Source organism: Chrysemys picta, chromosome 1, assembly GCF_011386835.1.
Source record: "Chrysemys picta bellii isolate R12L10 chromosome 1, ASM1138683v2, whole genome shotgun sequence".
NCBI classification, from domain to species: Eukaryota; Metazoa; Chordata; order Testudines; family Emydidae; genus Chrysemys; species Chrysemys picta.
In genome coordinates this window covers 26,608,838-26,631,391 of record NC_088791.1, presented here as the reverse complement: position 1 = coordinate 26,631,391, position 22,554 = coordinate 26,608,838, and the positions used below count along the sequence as shown (strand labels likewise).

Here is a 22,554-nt window from a genome sequence, read left to right as displayed (position 1 = left end):
AAGCCCACCCCGCACTCACCCCTCAGAGGTGGCTCCTGTGGCTTCTGTCCCGCCAGACTGGCTGGGCTCAGCTCCAATATTCTGAGCATGTGCCAGGCTCAAGGAGGGGCTAGGAAAGGGTCTCAGGGAGGCGGGGCTGGGAGGAAGGAGCGAATGAGAGAGAGCTGGGACTGGGAGAGGGGCGGGGCTGGAAGCAAGGAGACGGGGGAGCAGGAAACAAAGCCTAGAGCAGGGAGCCAAGCCCAGCCAGCCTTGCAGGACAGGAGCTGATTCAACCAGGTCAGCAGGCTTTGCAGGTCAAAGCAGGACAAAAACTCGGGACTGTTGAGAGGTCTGTGAATATGACTCTCTAACTTTGAATTCCACCGAATCATCATCTGCTTAATTTTTCTTCTTTCTTGGTGGTAATTTAGGTAAAAGAGTGTTGTGTGTAATTATTTCTAAAGGTAATGATTAAAAAGAAATTTACCTGCATAACTAGTGAACGTTGGGACACCTCCATATCTCAATCATGTGCACCAGCACAAAAACTGGGCAGGGGAGAAAACATAACTGCTTCAGAAAATGTAGCTGAGGATTCAGTAGATGGTGCACTTTCCTTTGCCATATTGTTGAACCAATGCCCCAGCATGAGACTAGGGCACACAGCTGCTGAAGATAGCACTTGTCAGATGAGACATAAAAGAAAGCTCCTATGCCGCTTTCATAGGAATATCTTATAAACATAGAGGTTAGAGCTGAAAAAGACCTACAAGGTCATTCAGTCTACCTATCTGGCATTGTAGGATTGGTCCCTACAGTCAATTTTTAGAATTTTGTCTAATTTTGTTTTATAAGTCTCAAATAAAGGGGCTTTTACTGCTTCCCATCAAGTTTTTCTTGATATTCAGCCTAAATTTCCCCCTTCTCAACTTCCTCTCATTTACTCTGGGTTATACTTTTGTGAATCACACCAAATAAATTTCTCTATCCCTGGGTTCAAATTATAGTAACTTTATTCAAGTGAGTCATCCCACTCGGACAAATTCAGAAGTAATACATAAAGTGGTGTAATTAATATACACTCTTACATTCACTTGGACCCACTCTACTTATGTGTAAAGAAGTCTAAGTAAATGCAAGGGAGTCTAAGTCACACCATCTTACATCTTATTTGTAATTTGGCCCACTGACTTCAGTGGGACTGCTCCCATGCGTGAGTTGGTTCTTGGTGTCACAATTTGGTCCTTGATGTTTGCAGCTATCAAATATTTATAGACCGCTTTAATGCCTACCTAAATCCATTTTCATCTTTTATACAAGCTTTATGAATAGGGGGTTAATCCCAGTTTCCTAGCCAAATTCCCATACGGGGTAATTACATTTTGCTTGCCAAATTTCCTTCTGCAATTTCAGCTGAATGTTGTTAACACTGATAGTTTTTCATGATAAATCATGTGAAAAGACAGTCATGGGGGAGGGGGGGGAGGGAAGACCAAAGTCACAAATTGATATTTAAAATGCCTGAAGTTTATCTTCAAGTAGAAACTGATTAGAACAATTTAAGTAAGTAATAGTTTAAAACCTTTTAATAGTGCTATCCCAGTGCCTTCAGGTTCAGCCCTGCAGCAGTGCATAAATGTGGATGTGGAAAAAAACACTGCTGCTTATTCTTCAGAGCTGCTTTCCTACCTCAGCCTCTGCTAAAGCAACAAGAGCAGCAGCTCTGCACACATGCCTTTTTTACCCTGACAATGGCCAGAAATATCACAGAATCCATTACCTCCCCTTCTCCGACGAAATACCACTGGCCCTAATTATGAAGTTCTAAGTGTTCCTTCTCTCTCTTATCTACCAAGCAGCACAGGTTTTAACTTGGCAACTCTCAATGAACCAATTTCATTTAGAACATCTCTCAGAAATGTTTCTTTTTTTAAACATGAAAAATCTGGGAACCCATCATTTTTCTCACTAACATACACTGTTAGATATGGCATTCATCTTTGTTTTCTGCTCCAAATTGTTGTATAGTGCTGGGATGTGATTATTCCATTACTTTGGAGGCAGAAATGATACTTATCAGCCTAAGTAACTTAGGAGACTGTTGTCTCATTTTCAAGACACTTAGGTGAATAGGATGTAAATCTCTAGTCACTTTTACTTAGGCATATTTGAAAATTTTCCCTGGCTGACCCAAACTAATCAGTTTAATTCATTGAATACAGTTAAGCCCTCTTGTTCCTTTAATAAATCATGTAGCTGTAAATGTAATGTAAATGTAAATCATGTTTTGATAAGAGAAATTTCTGTATCCAAAACATTTAGGGTTGTTTAGTTTAATAAAAATAAATTTCATATGTTGTTTTGTGTGTTTAATTAAATTCCAGTTACCATCCTAATGCAGTTTGACACAAATCATGAGCAAAAAGTTTATTTAGTAAATAAGCAATATAACACTCACCATTTTCCAACATACTAAAAATGTACAATTAATGAGAAGCTGAAAATATTAAACTATATAATTGCTCAAATAAATATAGTTATACTTTACCCTCCTGGGTAGCAAAAAGGTGTACTAAATCTAGTGTAAAAGCTCTATTTTGTTGTAAGTCAACATGTTTTAATGGTTATAACCAATGAAAATGCACCTTTCTTTAGAAAATAACTAAAGTACAAACAGAAAAGTTGATTAAAATCAATTATTTAAATCAAGGTTTTCCACTTGGTAATTTAAATCAGTCAACCCTGATCCTGGTCCAGTCAGGGACCAAAACAGCTCCTGTCATAACTTAGAACAACCTAAGGGCTGCTCTAAATTATGCCACTTGCCATAGTCTTATAGGAATTGTGCTGGCTGAGGGTCAGTCAAAGTGCCAAACACTCTGGTAACCCCCTCCAATACCTTCTTGATAAAATGCGGGTGGGAGGCAAGAACAAGTGACACAGAGCTGCCATTGCAACCAATCCCTGACTTCAAAAGAGTCTCAGGCCTGATTCTCTATTGTCACCTTTAGTATTGCTATTGTGGTAGGCACAATACAAATGCACAATAAAAGAGTCTCTGCCCTAAAGAGCGTACAGTCTAGTGCAAAACATGGCAGTGAATTTGTGACCTGGGAGCGGGAACTGGGATGCACCAAGCTAATCTTATTTAGGGCTACCAAAGTTCCATTAGATGGGAACAACTTTTAATTTCTAATGAATTGGGCAGCATTCAAACTAGTGATCCACAGGTGAAAGGCTCTAAATGCTTCAGCGTGTTCTCAATGAGCTATAATCTCGACAAGGCCTGGTCTACACACAGTTTTTAACTGATTTAACTATATCCATTACATGTGATAATATAGGCCTGTCATCCTGACATCTATCCTGGACACGATAATAGAGTGGCTTATATAGGGCTCAATAAAGAATTACAGAGGGTAATGTAATTCATACAATCAACATGAGTTTATAGAAAATAGATCCTGTCAAAGTAACCTGATATCTTTTTTTGATGAGATTACAAGTTTGGTTGATAAAGGTAATAGTGTTGATGTAATATACTTAGACTTCTGTAAGGTGTTTGACTTGGTACCACAAAACTGGAACAATATAAAATTAACATGCCACATATTAAATGAATTAAAAACTAGCTAGCTGACTAGCTAGGTCTCAAAATGTAATTGTGAATGGCAAATCATCATCGAGTGGGTGTGTTTCCAGTTAGGTCCCACAGGGATAGTTTCTTGCCCCTACAATATTTAACATTTTTATCAGTGACGTGGAAAAAGACATAAAATCGTCACTGATAAAGTTTGCAGATGACTCAAAATTGGGGCAGTGGTAAATAATGTAGATGATAGATCTCTGATACAGAGCAATGTGGCTCACTTGGTAAACTGGGCACAAAGAAACAATATGCATTTTAATATCACCAAATGTAAATATATACAACTAGGAACAAAAAATATACGCCATACTTACAGGATGGGGGACTCTATCCTGACTCTGAAAAAAAGCTAGTGTTCGTGGTGGATAATCAGCTGAACATGCGCTCCCAGTGTGACACTGCTGCCAAAAGAGCAAATGTGATCTTGGGATGCATAAATAGGGAAGAGAAGAACAGAAGAATGCCACACTGGGTCAGACCAATCTACGCCAGTATTGTGTCTTCTGACAGTGGCCAATCCCAGATGCTTTGTAGGGAATGAACAAGAACAGGGCAATTATCAAGTGATCCATCCTCTGTCATCCCAGCATCTGGCAGTCAGAGGCTTATGGACACCCAGAGCATGGCTTGCATCCCTGGCCATCTTGACTAATATTCATTGATGTATCTATCCTCCATAAACTTATCTACCGTATACACTCATTCATAAGCTGAATTTTTTAGTAAAAAAGGGAAGCACCAGAGATGGAGGTCGATTTATGAATGGGTATAGAGAGGGTGAGGTAGGACACAGCCCCTCCCCCCCAACAGAGGGAGCAAGGAGAGGCAGCACAGCCAGCAGAGACAGAAGGGAAGAGGTGGGGCCAGAGTCTCTCCACTTCTGGCCACACTCCTCTCCCCCCAGCCTCCAAAGCAGCTGCAGCTCCGGGGCCGGCAGGCTGCAGCCGTGCCGCTTGGCCCCACCCCCCCAGAGCAGGCTGTGGCTGCGCCGCCCGGGCGCCAGAGCATGCTGCGGCCATGCTGCCTGGCCCAGCCCGTTGGAATACACTGCGGCCACGCCACCCGGTCTGGCCCGCCGGAGCAGTCTGCGGCTGTGCTGTCAGCGACATCCTCCCCTGGCCCCAGATAAGGTGGGAAGGGATGGGATGGGGAGAGTATGGGGGTCCCGGGCTAGGGGTGGGGTCATGTGGGGGGTGGTCGTGGGGGTTACTCCCCTGACTCCCAGCTTCTCCCCCCCCAAAAAATTTCCCCACCAGTTGCTGTCCCGGCCCATCAGGGTAAGCAGCTGGCGCACCGGGACACTTTGTTTACTTAGGTTTACCTCCGTGCCTGCGGATGCTCGAGGTAAACAAACCATCTCGGCCCGCCAGCGGCTTATCCTGATGGCCCGGGAGCCAAAGTTTGCTGACCCCTGAGTTATAGGGTCGGCTTATGAACGGGTCCATTTTTACTTATCCATCTTGCGGGGATCGGCTTATAAATGAACCGGCTTATGATTGAACCCCATTACGGTTTTGGCCTTCACAGCATCCCCCAGCAACAAGTTCCACAGGCTGACTGTGTGTTGTGTGAAGAAGTTCTTCCTTTTGTTTGTTTTAAATGTGCTGCCTATTAAATTCATTGGGTGCCCCATAGTTTTTGTGTTATGTGAAAGGGTAAATAAAACTTCCTTATTCACTTTCTCCACACCAGTCATGATTTATTAGATATCTATCAGATCACCACTCAGCCATCTCTTTTCAAAGCTGAAAAGTCCCAGTCTTTTTAATCTCTTCTCATATGGACGCTGTTCCACACCCTTAATCTTTTTATTCCCCTTCACTGTACTTTTTCCAATGCTAATATATATTTTTTGAGATGGGGTGACCAGAACTGCACACAGTATTCAAGATATGGCTGTACCATGGATTTATATAGTGGCATTATGATAATTACTCTCTTATTAGTTATCCCTTTCCTAATGGTTCCTAAGAATCTGTTAGCTTTTTTGAGTGCTGCTGCACATTGAGTGGATGTTTTCAGAAAACTATCCACAGTGACTCCAAGATCTTTCTTGAATGGGAACAGCTAATATAGACTGTCTCATTTGTATGTATCGTTGGGATTATGTTTTCCAATATGCGTTACTTTGCATTTATCAACATTAAATTTTATCTGCCATTTTGTTACCAAGTCAGCCAGTTTTAGGAGATCTCTTTGTAAATCTTCGCAATCTGCTTTGGACCTAACTATCTTGAGTAGTTTTGTATCGTCTGCAAACTTTGCCACCTCACTGTTTACCGCTGTTTCCAGACCATTTATGAATATGTTGAACAGCACTGGTCCCAATACAGATCCCTGGGGGACACTACTATTTACCTCTCTCTAGCCTGAAAATGGACCATTTATTCCTACCCTTTGTTTTCCTGTCTTTTCACCAGTTACTGATCCATAAGAAGATCCCTCTTATCCCATGACTGCCTAATTCGCTTAAGAGCCTTTGGTGAGGGACCTTGTCAAAGGCTTTCTGAAAGTCCAAGAACACTATATCCATTGGATCACCCTTGTCCACATGCTTGTTGACCCCATCAAAGAATTCTAATAGATTGGTGAGGCATGATTTCCCTTTACAAAAACCATGTTGACTATTCCCGAACATATGATGTTCATCTATGTGTCTGACAATTCAGTTCTTTACTATAGTTTCCACCAATGTGCCTGGTACTGAAGTTAGGGCTCCCGGTCTGTAATTGCCAGGATTGCCTCTGGAGCCTTTTTTTAAAAAAATTGGTGTCACATTAGCTACCCTCCAGTTATCTGATACAGAAGTTGATTTAAGTGACAGGTTACATACTACAGTTAGTACTTCTGCAGTTCCGTATTGAGTTTCTTCAGAATTCTTGAGTGAATACTATCTGGTCCTGATGACTTATTGCTGTTTATCAATTTGTTCCAAACCTCCTCTATTGACATCTCAATCTAGGACAGTTCCTCAGATTTGTCACCTAAAAATAATGGCTCGGGTGTGGGAATCTCCGTCACATTCTTTGCAATGAAGACCAATGCAAAGAATGAATTTAGCTTCTCATCAATGGCCTTGTCTTCCTGGAATGCTCCTTTATCACCTTGATTGTTCAATGGTCCCACTGATGTTTGACAGCTTTCTTGCTTCTGATGTACTTACAAAATATTTGTCTTAGTTTTTGAGTTTTTTGCTAATTGCTCTTCAAATTATTTTTAGCCGGCCTAATTATACTTTTACACTTGACTTTCCAGAGTTTATGCTCTTTTCTATTTTCCTCAGTAGGATTTTACTTCCAATTCTTAAAGGCTGCCTTTTTGCAACTAACCACCTCCTTTACTCTGTTCTTTAGCCCTGGTGGCACTTTTTTGGTACTCTTACTATTTTTTTAAATTGGGGTATAAATTTAATTTAAGCCTCTATTATGGTGTTTTTTAAAAGTTTCCATGCAACCTGCAGACATTTCACTCTTGTGACTGTACCTATTAATTTCCATTTAACTAACTTCCTCATTTTTGTGTAGTTCCCCTTTCCGAAGTTAAATGCCACTGTGGTGGGCTTCTTTGGTATTTTCCCTCCACAAGGATATTCAATTTAATTATATTCTGGTCACTATTACCGAATGGTTCAGCTATATTCACCTCTTGGACCAGATCCTGTGCTTCACTTAGGACTAAATCAAGAATTGCCTCTCCCCTTGTGGGTTCCAGGACTAGCTGCTCCAAGAAGCAGTCATTAATGGTGTCTAGAAATTTTATCTCTGCATCCTGTTCTGAGGTGACATGTACCTAGTCAATATGGGGATAATTGAAATCCCCCCTTATTATTGAGTTTTCTACTTTTATAGGCTCTCTAATCTCTTGGAGCATTTCACAGTCACCCTCACCATCATGGTCAGGTGGCCAGTATTCTATTCCTACTTCTATACTCTTATTATTCAAGCATAGGGAATCTCAGGTAGGAGGAGAGAGGTTATTTTATCTCTGTTTTGGCACTGGTGTGACTGCTGCTAGAATACTATGTCCGGTTCTGCAGCCCGCAATTCAAGAAGGATGTTGATAAACTAAAGAAGGTTCAGAGAAGAACCACAAGACTGATACAAGGATTAGAAGATTTGCCTTAGAGTGATAGACTCAAAGAGCTCACTCTATTTAGCTTAACAAAGAGGTCAAGGGGTGACATGATTACAGTCTTTAAGTATCTACATGGGAAACAAATACTTAATAATGGATTCTTCAATCTACAGAGAAAATAACACAATCTAATGGCTGGAAATTGAAGCTGGACATATTCAGAGAGGAAATAAGGTGTAAATTTTTAACAGTGAGGGTAATTAACCATTGGAACAGTTTGTCAAGAATCATGGTGAATTCTCCATCACTGACAATTTTTAAATCAAGATTGGATGTTTTTCTAAAATTCTAGGAATTATTCTGGGGAGGTTCTATGGTCTATGGAGATAGACTTAGATGATCACTATGGTTCCTTCTGGCCTGGACTCAATGAATATGAATAGTTGTGAGGTTTTTTTACTGAAATAGTTAAACTAGTGTGGACACAGTTATACTAGGATAATGTATCGTATAGCTTATTCCCCTAAATTTATGGCAATAAGCTAAACCAGTATAGCTATGTCTGTACTAGTGTGTTATACTACAATACCAGTATCAAACTAATATAGTTAAAGCACTACAAAAACTGTTCATAGATTAAACCTGATGTATTAATTTTATACCTTTGGAAATAAAGCTTGCTTTGTGAAAAGATAGTTTATTAAATAAAGGTCTGACCTTCTTGGAGTTTACAGAGACAGGATCTTCCATACTATGGACACCCAGGCAAAATCTCCCATACCTGGCTCTCAGTCTGCCATGTTCTTCCTAAAGGGACAGCTCCCTAGAACCAAAATACTAAGAAAAAATGCAACAGTAAAACAAATATTAACACAACATTCAAACTCAATTTTACATACAATGTTTTGCAATATAAAATCATTCCAACTCTTACACCATTCTCCATTGTATATATTTCCCATCCCTCCAGGGTCATTACCAGAGTTTAAACCCAGACTGTTTAGATCCACAGGAGAAACATCCTCCATTATGGCTATAGGAGTAAATAGAGAGAGGAAAAATATGCCGTTATCTACTATGTGGGCCAGCCCATAAGGGGAGACATAAGACATATATTGCTGGTAGACTACAGGAGTTTTGTAAGACAATTATAGAACTCTGGGTATCAGGGTGAAAACCTGCTCAATAGGATCTTTGCCAGGCTGTCATCTCAGTTCTCTTTGCACAGGAGAGTAGCAATCATAAACCCCTATATGGAGTGTAGCTGCTAAAGGGTGACACAGTGGTAGTGTGGATTATAGACGCGCCTAATTTGCTATGTTCCTTTTGAAAGACCATGTGGCAAAGTAGATGAGATGTGGCTCTATTATACCAGCTACCTGGGTCTAACTCCCATCTCTGCCTGAAATAACCTAATGCAAACTCTGTTATCTTCTCTGTGAAATGGGTGAATGGTATTTACCCCCAAAAGCAGCAGTTTGAGATGTTGGCTTGTAATAAGTCTTGTGAAGGGCAAAAAAATATTAACAGCAGTCATTAGAAGAGCCGTGACTAGTATTTTTTGTCTCTGGGATTCTAGTTTAAGAACATAAGAACATAAGAACGGCCATACTGGGTCACATCAAAGGTTCATCTAGCCCAGTATCCTGTTTTCTGACAGTGGCCAATGCCAGGTGCCCCAGAGGGAATGAACAGAACAGGTAATCATGAAGTGATCCATCCCCGGTCGCCCATTCCCAGCTTCTGGCAAACAGAGGTTAGGGACCCCATCCCTGCCCATCTTGGCTAATAGCCATTAATGGACCTATCCTCCATGAATTTATCTAGTTCTTTTTTGAACCCTGTTATAGTCTTGGCCTTCACAACATCTTCTAGCAAGGAGTTCCAGAGGTTGACTGTGCATTCTGCGAAAAAATACTTCCTTTTGTTTGTTTTAAACCTGCTGCCTATTAATTTCATTTGGTGACCCCTAGTTCTTGTGTTATGAGGAGTAAATAACACTTCCTTATTTACTTTCTCCACACTAGTCATGATTTTATAGACCTCAATCATATCCCCACCTTAGTTGTCTCTCTTCCAAGCTGAAAAATCACAGTCTTATTCATCTCTCCTCTTATGGCAGACGTTCCATACCCCTAATAATTTTTGTTGCCTTTTCTGAACCTTTTCCAATTCCAATATACCTTTTTCGAGATGGGGCGACCACATCTGCACGCAGTATTCAAAATGTGGGCATACCATGGATTTATATAGAGGCAATATGATATTTTCTGTCTTATTATCAATTCCTTTCCTAATGGTTCCTAAGAATCTGTTAGCTTTTTTGAGTGCCGCTACACATTGAGTGGATGTTTTCAGAGAACTATCCACAATGACTCCCAGATCTCTTTCTTGAGTGGTAACAGCTAATATAGACTGTCTCATTTTATACGTATAGTTGGGATTATATTTTCCAATGTGCATTACTTTGCATTTATCAACATTGAATTTCATCTGCCATTTTGTTGTCCAGTCACCCACTTCTGAGAGATCCTTTTGTAGCTCTTCAGAGTCTGCCTGAGACTTAACTATCTTGAGTAGTTTTGTATCATCTGCAAATTTTGCCACCTCACTGTTTACCCCTTTTTTCAGATCATTTATGAATATGTTGAATAGGACTGGGCCCACTACAGACCCCTAGGGGACACCACTATTTACCTCTCTCCATTCTGAAAACTGACCATTTATTCCTTCCCTTTGTTTCCTATCTTTTAACCAGTTACCATCCATGAGAAGACCTTCCCTCTTATCCCATGACAGCTTACTTTGCTTAATAGCCTTTGGTGAGGGACCTTGTCAAAGGCTTTCTGAAAATCTACCCCAGAATGTCCCTCAGTGGTTCTGTTATCCCTTTTGAGCTGCACACTTAGCCAATTTTCAGGGTCTTGTGGGTTGTTTCCATTAAGGAAAGAAATAAATGATGGAGTCAGGTATTTCTATGATGCAATCCTGTTTATTTACAAAGAATATAGATAAAGTCCTGTTTCCCTGAACAGAGTAAGAATCAAACAATAGGAGACAGTTTCTTTGCTCACAGTTTCAAGATTCTTTTTAGCCAATGTGCTACCCAAAAAGTCTCTTAGCTTTTTCTTTTTTTATAAGTGTTCCTTTGGCAGTCTCTTGGGCTTCCTTGCTGTTTTCTTTGTCTGTGTCTGCGATATTTCAGCAGCTTCTCGCTGTCTCGCACTCATATGCATCCATCACTACCTCCAGTACCCAGCACCCTGCGTTTGCATTCAAATGTCAGGGAAAAATCCCTCAAACTGTATAGGCGAGCTCCTACTCCAACCTTGTCATGTGCCTATGTTTTGACTGGCATCATTTGGCTGGTTTTAAATTTATCCTGAATGAAGGCAGCTGTTGTGCCCACCAGCTTCACAGAGGTTTCACCCAACCCCCAGCATAACAATTTCCATTCTAGAGGATCTGTGAAGAGGCCTCTCCATGTGTTGGTTTGATTGAGGAACAGAATCAAGAGGGAAAATGTCTGCTCCGCTTCTCTTGTGGCATTTTCCTATGTGTGCACAGGAGCACAAGGAGCCTGATTTTGTCACATATACAACACACAACTAACTATATATGTAACATCTTTATTTTGGATTTCTAGTAACAGCTGGCTTTGGAATGTTCTGGTATTTAGTCTATTGTCTACATTCACTATATCTGGTCCTTTCAAGAAGTCTAGCCAATTGCTCCTGTGGATTGCAGAGCATATGTTCTCCAATTTGGAGAATATTTTTTTGGTACCATTCTAAACTCTGTACCCATTTTTTCACGGTGAGGGTAAGTGTATAAATGTAATAGAAATAATAAAAAATCTCCCTGAATATCCATAAGCTCAGAACTGTGCGCACTTAAAAACAATGTGTGAGTTCTGTACGCAGGATGGTGCTTTAAGAATTTTGAAAGCTTGCTGTATTTTAGCTCAAGTTTTTAAAGGAGTCTGTAAAGTTTTCAGAATTCTTTGCTGTCTTCATGTGCCAAAATGTATTTCTTCTTCTTCTTCTTCTTCTTTTTCTTTTATACTACATGGCCACTGGGTCACAATAACACAGACAGCATGTTCTAATAAAGAAATGTTATAAGTTATGGCCATATTTCACACAACTGTAAAAAGTGTTTGAAATCCAAAGAGTGTCCACATGAAGATTTCTTGGGACTTATTTTTTTATTGCATTTGCATTTTAAAAATGTGGTGTACAGCTCACACTTATTGTTCCAGACACTGCAGGAAGACAGACAAGACACCAGGAATGTGGTTTCATTAAGCTGCAGCTTTATTAACACATCTGGGAACTATCCAGCAATAACTCTCATCTAGTGCAGATCATCCCTCTCTTGTAATCCATTCCACCTCGTGAAGGCCTGCTCTCAGCCCCCCATCCCATTAGCCTGGTCCTAGTACCAGAGCTGGGACCTCACCGTTCTCCCCTCATAAAGGACTAAAGGAGATGGAAAGGGAGGCTTTCTCCTCACTGTACCAGATATTAGGAGCCCCAACCCCATTCCCCACCTTCTTTAGGTGATGCCTTCTCCTAATCCGCTTCCAGTTCTGGTTTATCAGGGAATTGGACCCCCCCCCCCCACTGAACAATTAACTGCATTGGGCACCTGACAAGTTGTGACAAAGAATTTTATAACCTAAGCTACCCATTGGCTCCCTGGGCTGCTGAGAGGAAGATGAAAAAATGTATCCAACCTGACCAGTTTGGTAGTGAAGGAAACACTCCTTCCCGCCCCCAAAAGGCAACCAGTAGGAAGCCCACAGGAAGGCCCAAAAACTAAGCCCTGCTCTAATTCAAAGGGAAGAAGTGCTGGGGAGGGGCTTTTCTTAGCACACAATAGTGCACTTGGGCAGGCGGAAGGCTTTATAATTGTTGCATGGAAGCAAATAGGCTTATGCTGCACTCTTCTGTCCAACCAATCAGAATCAGCCACATAGCTTCCCTCTTACCTTCTTCCAGCCCATAAGGAGAGAAGGGAGGATGCATTCCTTAAAGGAGCCAAGGATTTTCTTTCCCCAGCTGGTCTAGACAAAGAAACTGAGGGTGCACTCTCATTTTCTAATGATCAAACACTGACTCCTAACTAATTTGCCTTTTTAGTGATCAAATACTGTGGCCAATCCTCTTCAAAACTTGATGAAAACAATTTAGTTTATTAATTAAATTTAGTTTTTTTTTTCTTTTAATTCTATTGATCAGTTCACTTCATAAAGATGCCATTGTGACTAAGAGGAACAGAATGAAATGCATTTGTCCTAAATACAATGTGTTGCTTTTATGGGGAAAAAGGACATTTTTAGACATTATTTTTCAAAACAAATAAAATTATACATTGTAGCCCCAGTTCTGCAAACTAGTCCTTGCAGATGAGAGCCGGAGTTCCAGTCTAAGCCCCAATGTGTACACAGCTATATTTAGCACACTAGCATGAGCCTCACTGGCACATGTCTGTGGACTCAGGCAGGGACGTTCAAACACCGATGCAGTGTAGACATGCCCTCTGAGACCATTATCAACATTAGCTGGAGTTTTTCCATTAAAGTCAATGAGAGCATGATATAGCCCCAGGTTTGCAACACTGATATAAAATCCCTAATATCTGCAACGTATATGGACATTTTCTATTATATCTACCAAGATGACAAGCTCGATATGCATGTGTAACTCCAGTTAGTGTCAATGGGACTTACATGCATGATCAAAAGGCAAATTAAAGCTTCTGAGGAAGGAGCTTTTTTACTGATGGACATCAATACTATGGCATCCCTAGGTGGGCTTTGCTTTGTGAACCCATTGCATCTAAAAGACTGAATTTTACATTTATTCCTTTTTGTTCTGGCAGATACATTACTTTTGAAGAGTAGTGCAAATAAATGTCACTTTCTCCAGAACTAATATCACTGTTGCTCCCTGGATCAGCTGATAGGGATTTTATAGGGGCTGCTTTGTGAACATCTCTCCTATGTTCCTCTTATCTTCCACAACAGCCCTTCTCAGGCAAAGCACATCAATTTTGTAACATGCTTAGTCTTATCCAGGTGGTGACCTAAAATCTAATGTCCTCTGCTGAGCTCTGTGCTTGTGAATAGCATATCATGGTGCCTTTTTACTATTAGATGAATCACTTTGGTTCAGGTATGTCTTAATTTTATTTAAACAAGTTATTCTTCCAAAAGCAGGACTGGGGAAGAGGGAAAAAAAACAGAAGCTCATCTTTGATTTGACCATCCATTTATGTAAATAAGTTTGCCACATTATTTATTGTTGTCTCTTTTTATATTTCCAGGGCTACAGCTACTCACAGAGGCCAAGTTATATTCAAGGATGCCTTAGCACAGCAGTTGTGTGAACAGGGAGGTGAGAGCTACTGCATTTTAAAATTTAATGCCAAATGTGCTTTCTACATTTTTATTCATATCAGTATAATTCATCATGGAAGGAGGCTATTTCATCGATCAGAGAAAATCTGGAGTTAGGATCTCTTTATATCCTCAAGTCAGTTACCTTTTTACATTTGCACCCTCTAATGAGTGATCAGGATTTCATAGGTAGGTCCCAATTGTTAAACAAAAAGGAACATAAATAAATTGAAATAAATCATATTCTAAAATATTCTGAAACTTTTAAAACATGCTAACCTCTATTTTTGTCAAACACAGGTTGAATAACTATGAAGGTATTAAGTGTAAAAAAATGCAATACACCTAAGGCTAAAGTTTCATTTACCATTGATCTGGATGGTATTTTGTAGAGAAGCTGCTTTCCCATTTTGCAGAAGTAGGTCATCAGATTTCTGCTAGTCAGCTACAACATTTGATCATTTTTAAAGCTAAACAGGAGTGTTTGAAGTATACTAACTTCTTCAAAAATCAAATTGTTGCTACAGGTTATCATATAAATCCTTTTGATGGATGATCTGATAATAAATCTTATATTGTGAAAGTATGTCTACAAACAGGGCATACTATACTGAACACCCTTCATTAAAATACTTGGTGCTGAAGTGGGTATTCATCACTTATGGTGGAAAAGCAAAGGAATTTCTGCATTTACACTGACTCAGAGTTTTATGTATACACTCCCAACAATCCCATTTTCATGCTAGAAGAGACAGTGGAAAACTGGCCAAAAAGTATGTCTGTGGTCAATCCAAAAGAAATATTCCAAAATCAGAGCTGCATCATGCAGATTCATAAATAAGGGGAAATCCCATGAGATAAGCCCCTTTAAGCATCAGACAGAACTGCAGATACTTTTGATGAGTTTGGGAATGTTTTTATGTTCAGCTTTTTATAGGAAGATGCAGCTGAATATTTGATCAAGAGAATGAAACAAACAGAATGGAGCTGTGAGTGGTAGAGTTATGTAGAGCCTTGAAGGTGAGGACAAGAAACTTCAATTTGTTGGGGAGTAGAAAATAGGAAGCAACTAGAGGGATTCAAAGAGGAGGCTGACATTGTCAGAATGATGAGCTGGGAAGATGGTATTAGTAGCTGAGTTTTGAGTGAACTAGAAGAACATAATTGGAGATGTTGGGGAAGCCATAATGAGTTGTTGTTGTGGTGTGTGTGTGTGTGTTGTTGTTGTAACACCTAGGAGCCCTAGTCATGAACCAGAAGCCTATTATGCTAGGCGCTGTACAAAGGTTACAATAATCAAGATGGGAGATGAAGGCCTGGATCAGTATTTTCATTATGTGAACAGAAAGAAAAGTTTGGATTTTGGAAATGTAGGGAAGAATTGACAAGATCTAGACATGGCCTTCATGTGCAGGGCAAGAGAGGGGGAGTTGCAGGGGCCTGGGAAGATGGTATTGCTGTGAACAGTGGCGGAATTTCAAGAGTGTAGCACTGGAGTACAGTTCTGGATATGTTAAGTTTGCGCTGACAGTGCAACTTCTAGGTGAAGACTCAGAGATGTGGGCTGAGATCTGAAATTGGATGGTGTCACCAGGCCTAGCTTCTTCCCAGCTCCAAAACATTTGCCGCCACACCCCAGCTTTTGCAGAAGGTTTATTTCTTTAACAGAAGTTAGCCAAAAAAACATGTTTTCTTGTTTAGGGTGGAGTAAAACTAATACATTAATAAACACTTGCTGAAGTAAAATCATGCTGGCAAAGCATTAGACCTGCTGAATTACATTACATAGCTCTAGATGGGGTAGGATAGTACTGTATAGAAATAGTAAAGCTTTTGTAAAGATAGCTAATAGTATAGTACTCTGGAATAAGGCGAGTATCAGTGGATTAGAGGGGTGGCTAATGTAGTTGCAGCTAACTAGAGAAGTGTCATAGGTAAGGCTATGTTTTAGTCAGGGGTATTTTTAGTAAAAGTCATGGACAGGTCACAGGCAGTAAACAAAAATTCACAGCCCATGACCTGTCCATGACTTGTACTATATACCCCTGAGTAAATTTTGAGGTGGAGAGGCAGTCCATGGGTGCCGTGGGTGCTGCAGGGGAGCGGGGGTTGGCAGGGCTGACAGGCTCCCTACCAGGCTCCGGGCCTCCTCGGAAGTGGTGACATCCCTCATATCCTAGGTGGAGGCGCAGCCAGGCAGCTCTGTGTGCTGGCTCCACCCCAAGTGCCAGCTCCGCAGCTCCCATTGGCCAGGAACCACAGCCAATGGGAGCTGTAGGGGCGATGCCTGCAGGCAGAGGCAGCGTGCAGAGCCACCGAAGTAAACGCTGGAGGAGAGGGGCATAGTGGCCCAAGACTGCCCCAGGATTTGTCAGTGCAGCTGGCCCAGGGGCTGCCTAAGCTGCTCAGATGGCCCCTGAGCCAGCCGCACTGGCCACTGCAGAAGTCACGGAGGTCACGGAAAGTTACGGAATGCGTGATTTCCATGACCTCCATGACAAACTCGCAGCCTTAGTCATAGGACCATAGAAATTAGAGGTGGAAACAGATTATTCCCTGCCAAAGCAGAATTGTCCCTTTGATGCATAATTTCTAGCTTTGTCCAATCTAGTGTTAAATGTCACACGTTATGGGGTTTCCACTGATTCCTTAAGCAGACTACTCCACAGTCTTAGAGATATCACTGTAGGGAAGTTTTATCCTGAGATTCAGCCCAAATTCTTTTTTTTTTTTTTAATTTTCTTCATCACTTTCTACGATAGTTACGCAAGATGTGCTTGATAGGCTTATTTTTTTTGTACATTGAAACATAAATTGGAGGCTTTTCTAGGCACACTTTGAACAACAAATAAAAAACAGAATATAGGCTCTGAGGCTTGACCACAATAGTATTTTATAAAACTACACGGAGGGCTTGAGTTCAGAAATGACACAGTTCCTTGACTTGTGTGTCCATGCTAGTAAAGCAATCCTAAGGCAACATACTCTGAAGGGAAAGGTTCAACCTCAGTGTTTGAACAGTTGTTTATAGTAAATAGAAAGTATTGGCTGCAGTCTGAAAAAAATTTTTTATTTTGTTCTTCCTCAGGATGCTAGGGGAAAAAAAGAGGGAGATTAGCATCTTACATATTCTTCACAACATACCATGAGAATCTATTCATATGCCCCTTTGTGAGGAACTGATGTGCTATAGCTAACAGTCCCTGGATCTGAAATTCTGGGCAAGACTCTTTCCTAGAAGAGCTGATGACCCAGTAACTCACTTCCCCTTTTGATCTAACAGAGTCTAAATTTGTTAGCTATCAGAGCTCAGCACAAAGTCAATTTGTTTACTAAGGATTTTGCTTGTAAAAGCGAGGATTATTGGCGGCTCCTTATGGTAGGCTTTGACTAGCCTGTTTTGAGTTATATACACTCTGATGTTTACTTGCTGCTGTAGACAGGCTCTGAACCCTCCTGTACATGTCATTTTTACCTACCCACTTTCAGGTGTCTCTAGTCTGCACTGGCATTGGTGTGTGTTAAAACACATTTATTTTGTGTTATGGTAGCAATTCAGTTCTGGGTAGTGCTGACTTGTATTTAGCTAACACGTCAGCTACTGCAGTTTCTCACTATCTTATTTCCCCTTTCCCATTTCTCTCCTCTCCTGTTCATCCAAAACACTGCTTCCTTTCCTGATGATGTAATAACATCTTCCCCTTACTTGTGTCTTTGTGCTGGCTTCCACTTGTGGTCCACATAAAATTCAAACTGTTAATTCAAAGGACTCAGTAATTCTGCCCTCTCTTATATATTTGACTTCATTGGCTCCACCACTCCCTTTTATTCCTTTCGTGTTGCTCATGATTGCAGCACGGCTTCCTTTCTCTCCTTCAATCACTCCTTACTATGTGCCTTTTGCAATGCTGCCCCCTACACTTGGAAAAGATTACCAATCATTGTATAGCAAGCCTCCTCCTTTTCCTTGTATTGTACCTGCTCATGCCTAAGCACTTTTGGAAAGTGTGACTCTATTCTTTGCATGGCACAATTCATGTGTGGTAAAGTACTGTCTAGGCACTAACTATTTATTATTTATATTAATTGTTATTTAAATAACGTATAATCAACTCATTTACATAGTTTTTTTAAAAAGAGAATGTCATCCCCATCGAAGCTCTATGCATTTTTAATCCACACACATATGCCATATACATTTCAAGCTACCCACATGTGTGTCTGAGGGGGATTTGTTAACTGAGAATCATAATTTTAAATAAATATTAAATACTCTTTTTCCCCCTATCATTTGTCAAGTTTATTATAAAAAATAAGTAGGAATTTTTCATGGTTCTATATTACTTTGTTTTGGAGCATATGCTATTTTGTTGAACTTTAGTGAAATAACTTGAGGAGACTTAATTTCCCTCTCCGCTGTGCAGTATCAGCCTGCATATAATTTATGTTGCTTTAAAATAAGTAATCCTTTGGACTGATAAAAAGGGAAGATTTGAGAATAGTTAGAAAACCACTATAATCAATTTTGTGTGATGCTCCAAATGTATAACATTTTGGGACCTTAATTATAATACCTGAAGGTCAAAACAGTGCTGTATTGCAATAAAATATAAAATGTAATAAAGAAATTATTCCTGGGGAGATGAAAGTCTAGGTTCATCACTCATTAAATGGTAAATTCATAGCCCTTGTGTAATTTGTCATCTTTAGCTGAGGCATTTGAATGACAAATTAGGTGAGGGGATACCTGAGGCAAAAATACATCGGCATTTGGATACAGTAGAGATGTGGGAAATGTAGTCCCCCTCAACAATGTTTATTTGTCACAAAAGTATTTTGTTCTACATTTAGTGTTTGTCTAACTCCACATTTTGTTTTTTAAATTAATAATTAGTTGTGCTAATATAAATATGCATAATTATCATCAGTTTGGTTTAATGGGCAGGCCATTGTTACAACTAGATTTGTTTTGCAGTGTGTTGTGTATATAATTGAAAAGCCTGTGCTTTTATTTTATTTTATTGAGCCTCTTAGGAACCTAATCCTGAATTCCTTGTCCACACACAGAGACACACCGAAGTCAATGGGATTTGTGTGTTTAAGGCTTTGTTTACACTTGGAGCATGATTCCCAGTTCGAGTAGACATATTTGTGATAGCTCTCATCAAGCTAGTGCGCTAAGAACAGTAATGTAGCTGCAGATAATGCAGGCACCAGCGAGCAGTGGCATGGGCTAGCTGCCCTGAGTATGTTCCAATGGGGTCCAGTCAACTAGCCCACGACACCACTCACCGCTGGCCATGCTACCTTGACTACATTGCTATTTTTAGACACTACCTTGATGAGAGATTGCACAAGTATGGGCATTTGAGCTGGGAATCACATTCCCAGCTTCAAGTGTAGATGTAGCCTTGGGGTTGCAGGATTGAGCCCTAGGCTACCTATTTACTATTTACATAGTAATTTAAGATAGCATCTTTTTTTTTAAAATACATCATTTTTCAAGACATCATGGGCTGCATTCTCATTTACAATAAGGCTCATTAACAGGAGGTTTAGAGTATGTCTACACTGCAAAGGGTCCCTGGAGGGCTTGTTAGTCTGGTTTTTAGCTCGTGTGGAAACCTGTACCACCACATCCACTGTTATTACCCAGGCTAGCTAAATTAAAGTTAACATGGGTAAGCCTATCCATGTTACAATCACACCTTCACTTTGCAGTGTAGACATAGCCGAAGAGTGAATGAGAATTAGACCTCCTATCTTCATTTTCAGTTCAGGGTGTATCTCTCTACTTGGAGCACAGAACCTATTTTATTGGTTTGCTCTCAGTAGCTAATGACCTGTTTAAATTCAGATGACACTGGGGAGAAATCCTGCTCAGCCAATTGATCGCTACATCAATGGCCTAATACTACATTATCATAATCTTGTGTCAATGACCAGCAATACAGTGGCTTCTAAACATCCGCTTCCCCAGCTCTATCCTCACAGGTATTTATTGTCTACTGATGATCTGCATCTAATGATGTGGGAAAGAAAATGGCTACAATGTCAGTGACAGAAGTCTTGTTCTGAGTCTAACCATTTATAGCATAAAGTGTTTTTTTAACCCTATACCATATCTGTACAGCAAATGAAGAAAGATTGATTTTCCTCTACCATCGTATCAGCAAAGTCCCAATCCCCAAAATTTTTCCATGTGGTGAACAACTTGGTTAATTCAGGATGTTTCTATCTAGTAAGAGTCAAGCTCTTCCTCTCTGCAAGGAGTTTTCTGGATAAGAATGCTCAGATTCAGCTGCCTAGTCTGTCTCTGTGGTAGGAGGAACAAATGCCGAATCTTCTCTGGTTTACTTTCGGATTATTACATAGTGTTAGTAAAAGATGAAAATCTCATAAGATTTTTAAATTTCACACAGGCCACAACCATGCACTGGATTTTTAAAATATATTTTATTCTATCATGGAATAATGGAAATCACAGATGGAAAAGAGCTATCAAGGACCTAATTCTGCAAAGCACTTAAGCACTTGCTTAATGTTAAACATATGATTACGTGTTTTGCTGAATCGGGGCCTCAGTCAGCCCTTATAATATTATTTTGCAATTCTTTGTACAATATAGTGAAGTTTAAATGACCCAAGTGTGTGTTCTTTTGCTTCTTATCATGGGCAACTATTCCATAATCCTAACAGATTTCAATCTCAGGAATTTTTTGCTGATATTCAACTTAATTTTTTCCTGTATTAATATCTTCCAATTATTTCTAGTTATGTCTCCTGGCCCCACTTTAAAAATGTTCTCTCTGTCTACAGGTAAAATTTCTTGTCATTGTTATTTAGTGTACTTATTGACTTTTAAGTAGAGAACAATCCTACCATCATTTTCTAGATGTTTGTTTTTATCATAATTAATTTATACCCTGTTCTTCATAAATTAAAACTTCAGTATAATTGACTTAATAATATGTATGCTATTACAAGATAGTTTACATTGTACAGAATTTAAATACAGTATTTAATTCCTATTTTAGTCAAAATTCACATATTATGTGTCTTTATTTTCCACAGCTCCGACAGAAGCCTCATTGCATCCTCATCTAGGTATGTGCTAAAAGTGTTTACTATTATTGTCATAACATGAAATCACTAGTTTTTTATACATAAATAACCTGCAAAGTCATATAGAAATTGTTGCTTTGGGGAAATTCAAATAAATATGAGACTCATTTAAAAGGGATAATCTAGTTCTGGTTGGTTTGCTATTTATCATGATTTTTTCATTGCCACTTGCTTATTGGCTCTGAGTTCTTGCAGCATGAATACATGGTGTCTCATAACTTTCCTTTCTAATTATAGTCTAGATTATCAGTTTGTGATTTAACCTGTAGTAAGAGATACTGTGCTCGTGCACCATCCCTGGAGCAGCCTAGTAGGAAGATTGTGCACCTGTTCTTCCTGCTGCTTCAGGGAGGGAGCAAACTACAAAAGATCTATACCTGAGGAAGCGTACAACTCCTGACCTACTGCATTAACTGTGTTGCTGGGTAAATTGTGGGAAGGGTTGTCAAGACTCCGTCCACTCCCACTCCTTCCAATCCATGTGGCATGACACACTGGCGCAAGGGAGTAAGGGGCACATTAGCCTGCTTATTACTCTTTAATGTCAGCGCAGGAGCAATAGGCCACTGTCTGGCTTTATGTGCTATGAAAATAGAAAAAGATACAATTGTTCTGTGTTCTGGTTGAATTCCTGATCTGACTGAATATCATAACAGATTGTTTTCTGGCTAGTTTTGTGTGTTCTGTTTAACACAGTTGAGAGATGGACCTAACAGGTGTCACTCTGTGTAGGTACCTCTGAATACGGACACAGTTGAGGATCTGGTCCATTGTTTGCAGTCCATTTTGCCTTATATAGCTGTGCTGGAGTGCCTAGACAATCCACTGAAAGAGTGGCCTGTCAAGTCCTAAAATAGAGCTTAAAAAAGAGAGACCTCCATGACTGTAAGGCTGTGTGTCCCAATGTTCAGTACTCTCCAGTGATCGTACTTATTTGTTGCTGGCTTTAAAATATTATTTTTGGATATGCCCACAGAGTCTAATTATGATCTCATTTGCGCAAATGTTAATCAGGAGTAATACCGCTGAAGTGATTGGAGTTATACTGATGTAAAACCATGTGAGGTCAGGATCAGGCTTATCATTTCCAAAATGTTTAAAATGTGGGAATGCATTGAAAGCTTTTCCATCATGTGTTTATCAGTTTGGGCCAGATTCTGATACCCTTGCTCCCGCTTAGTAGTACTGTTCTCCACTGTGGTCTCATTCACTTCAGTGGAACTATCTATGGATTACTACACTATTCAGCATGACAAAAGGTATCAAGGATATCTGTCCATTTATGTCAGCAGAACTTTTCCAGAATGACAAAAGAGAAAAG

General features: G+C 40.0%; 1 protein-coding gene across 2 annotated transcripts in view; it reads left to right on the top strand.

Moving 5' to 3' along the window:
• RELN (reelin) overlaps positions 1–22,554 on the top strand; it is a 452,511-nt gene that overhangs the window by 176,146 nt on the left and 253,811 nt on the right. For both annotated transcript variants that reach the window (XM_008172472.4, XM_065557727.1), the window contains exons 4-5: positions 14,036–14,106; positions 21,183–21,215. In XM_008172472.4, coding sequence (XP_008170694.3) covers positions 14,036–14,106; positions 21,183–21,215 — 104 coding nt within the window. The remainder of the gene's footprint in view (positions 1–14,035; positions 14,107–21,182; positions 21,216–22,554) is intronic.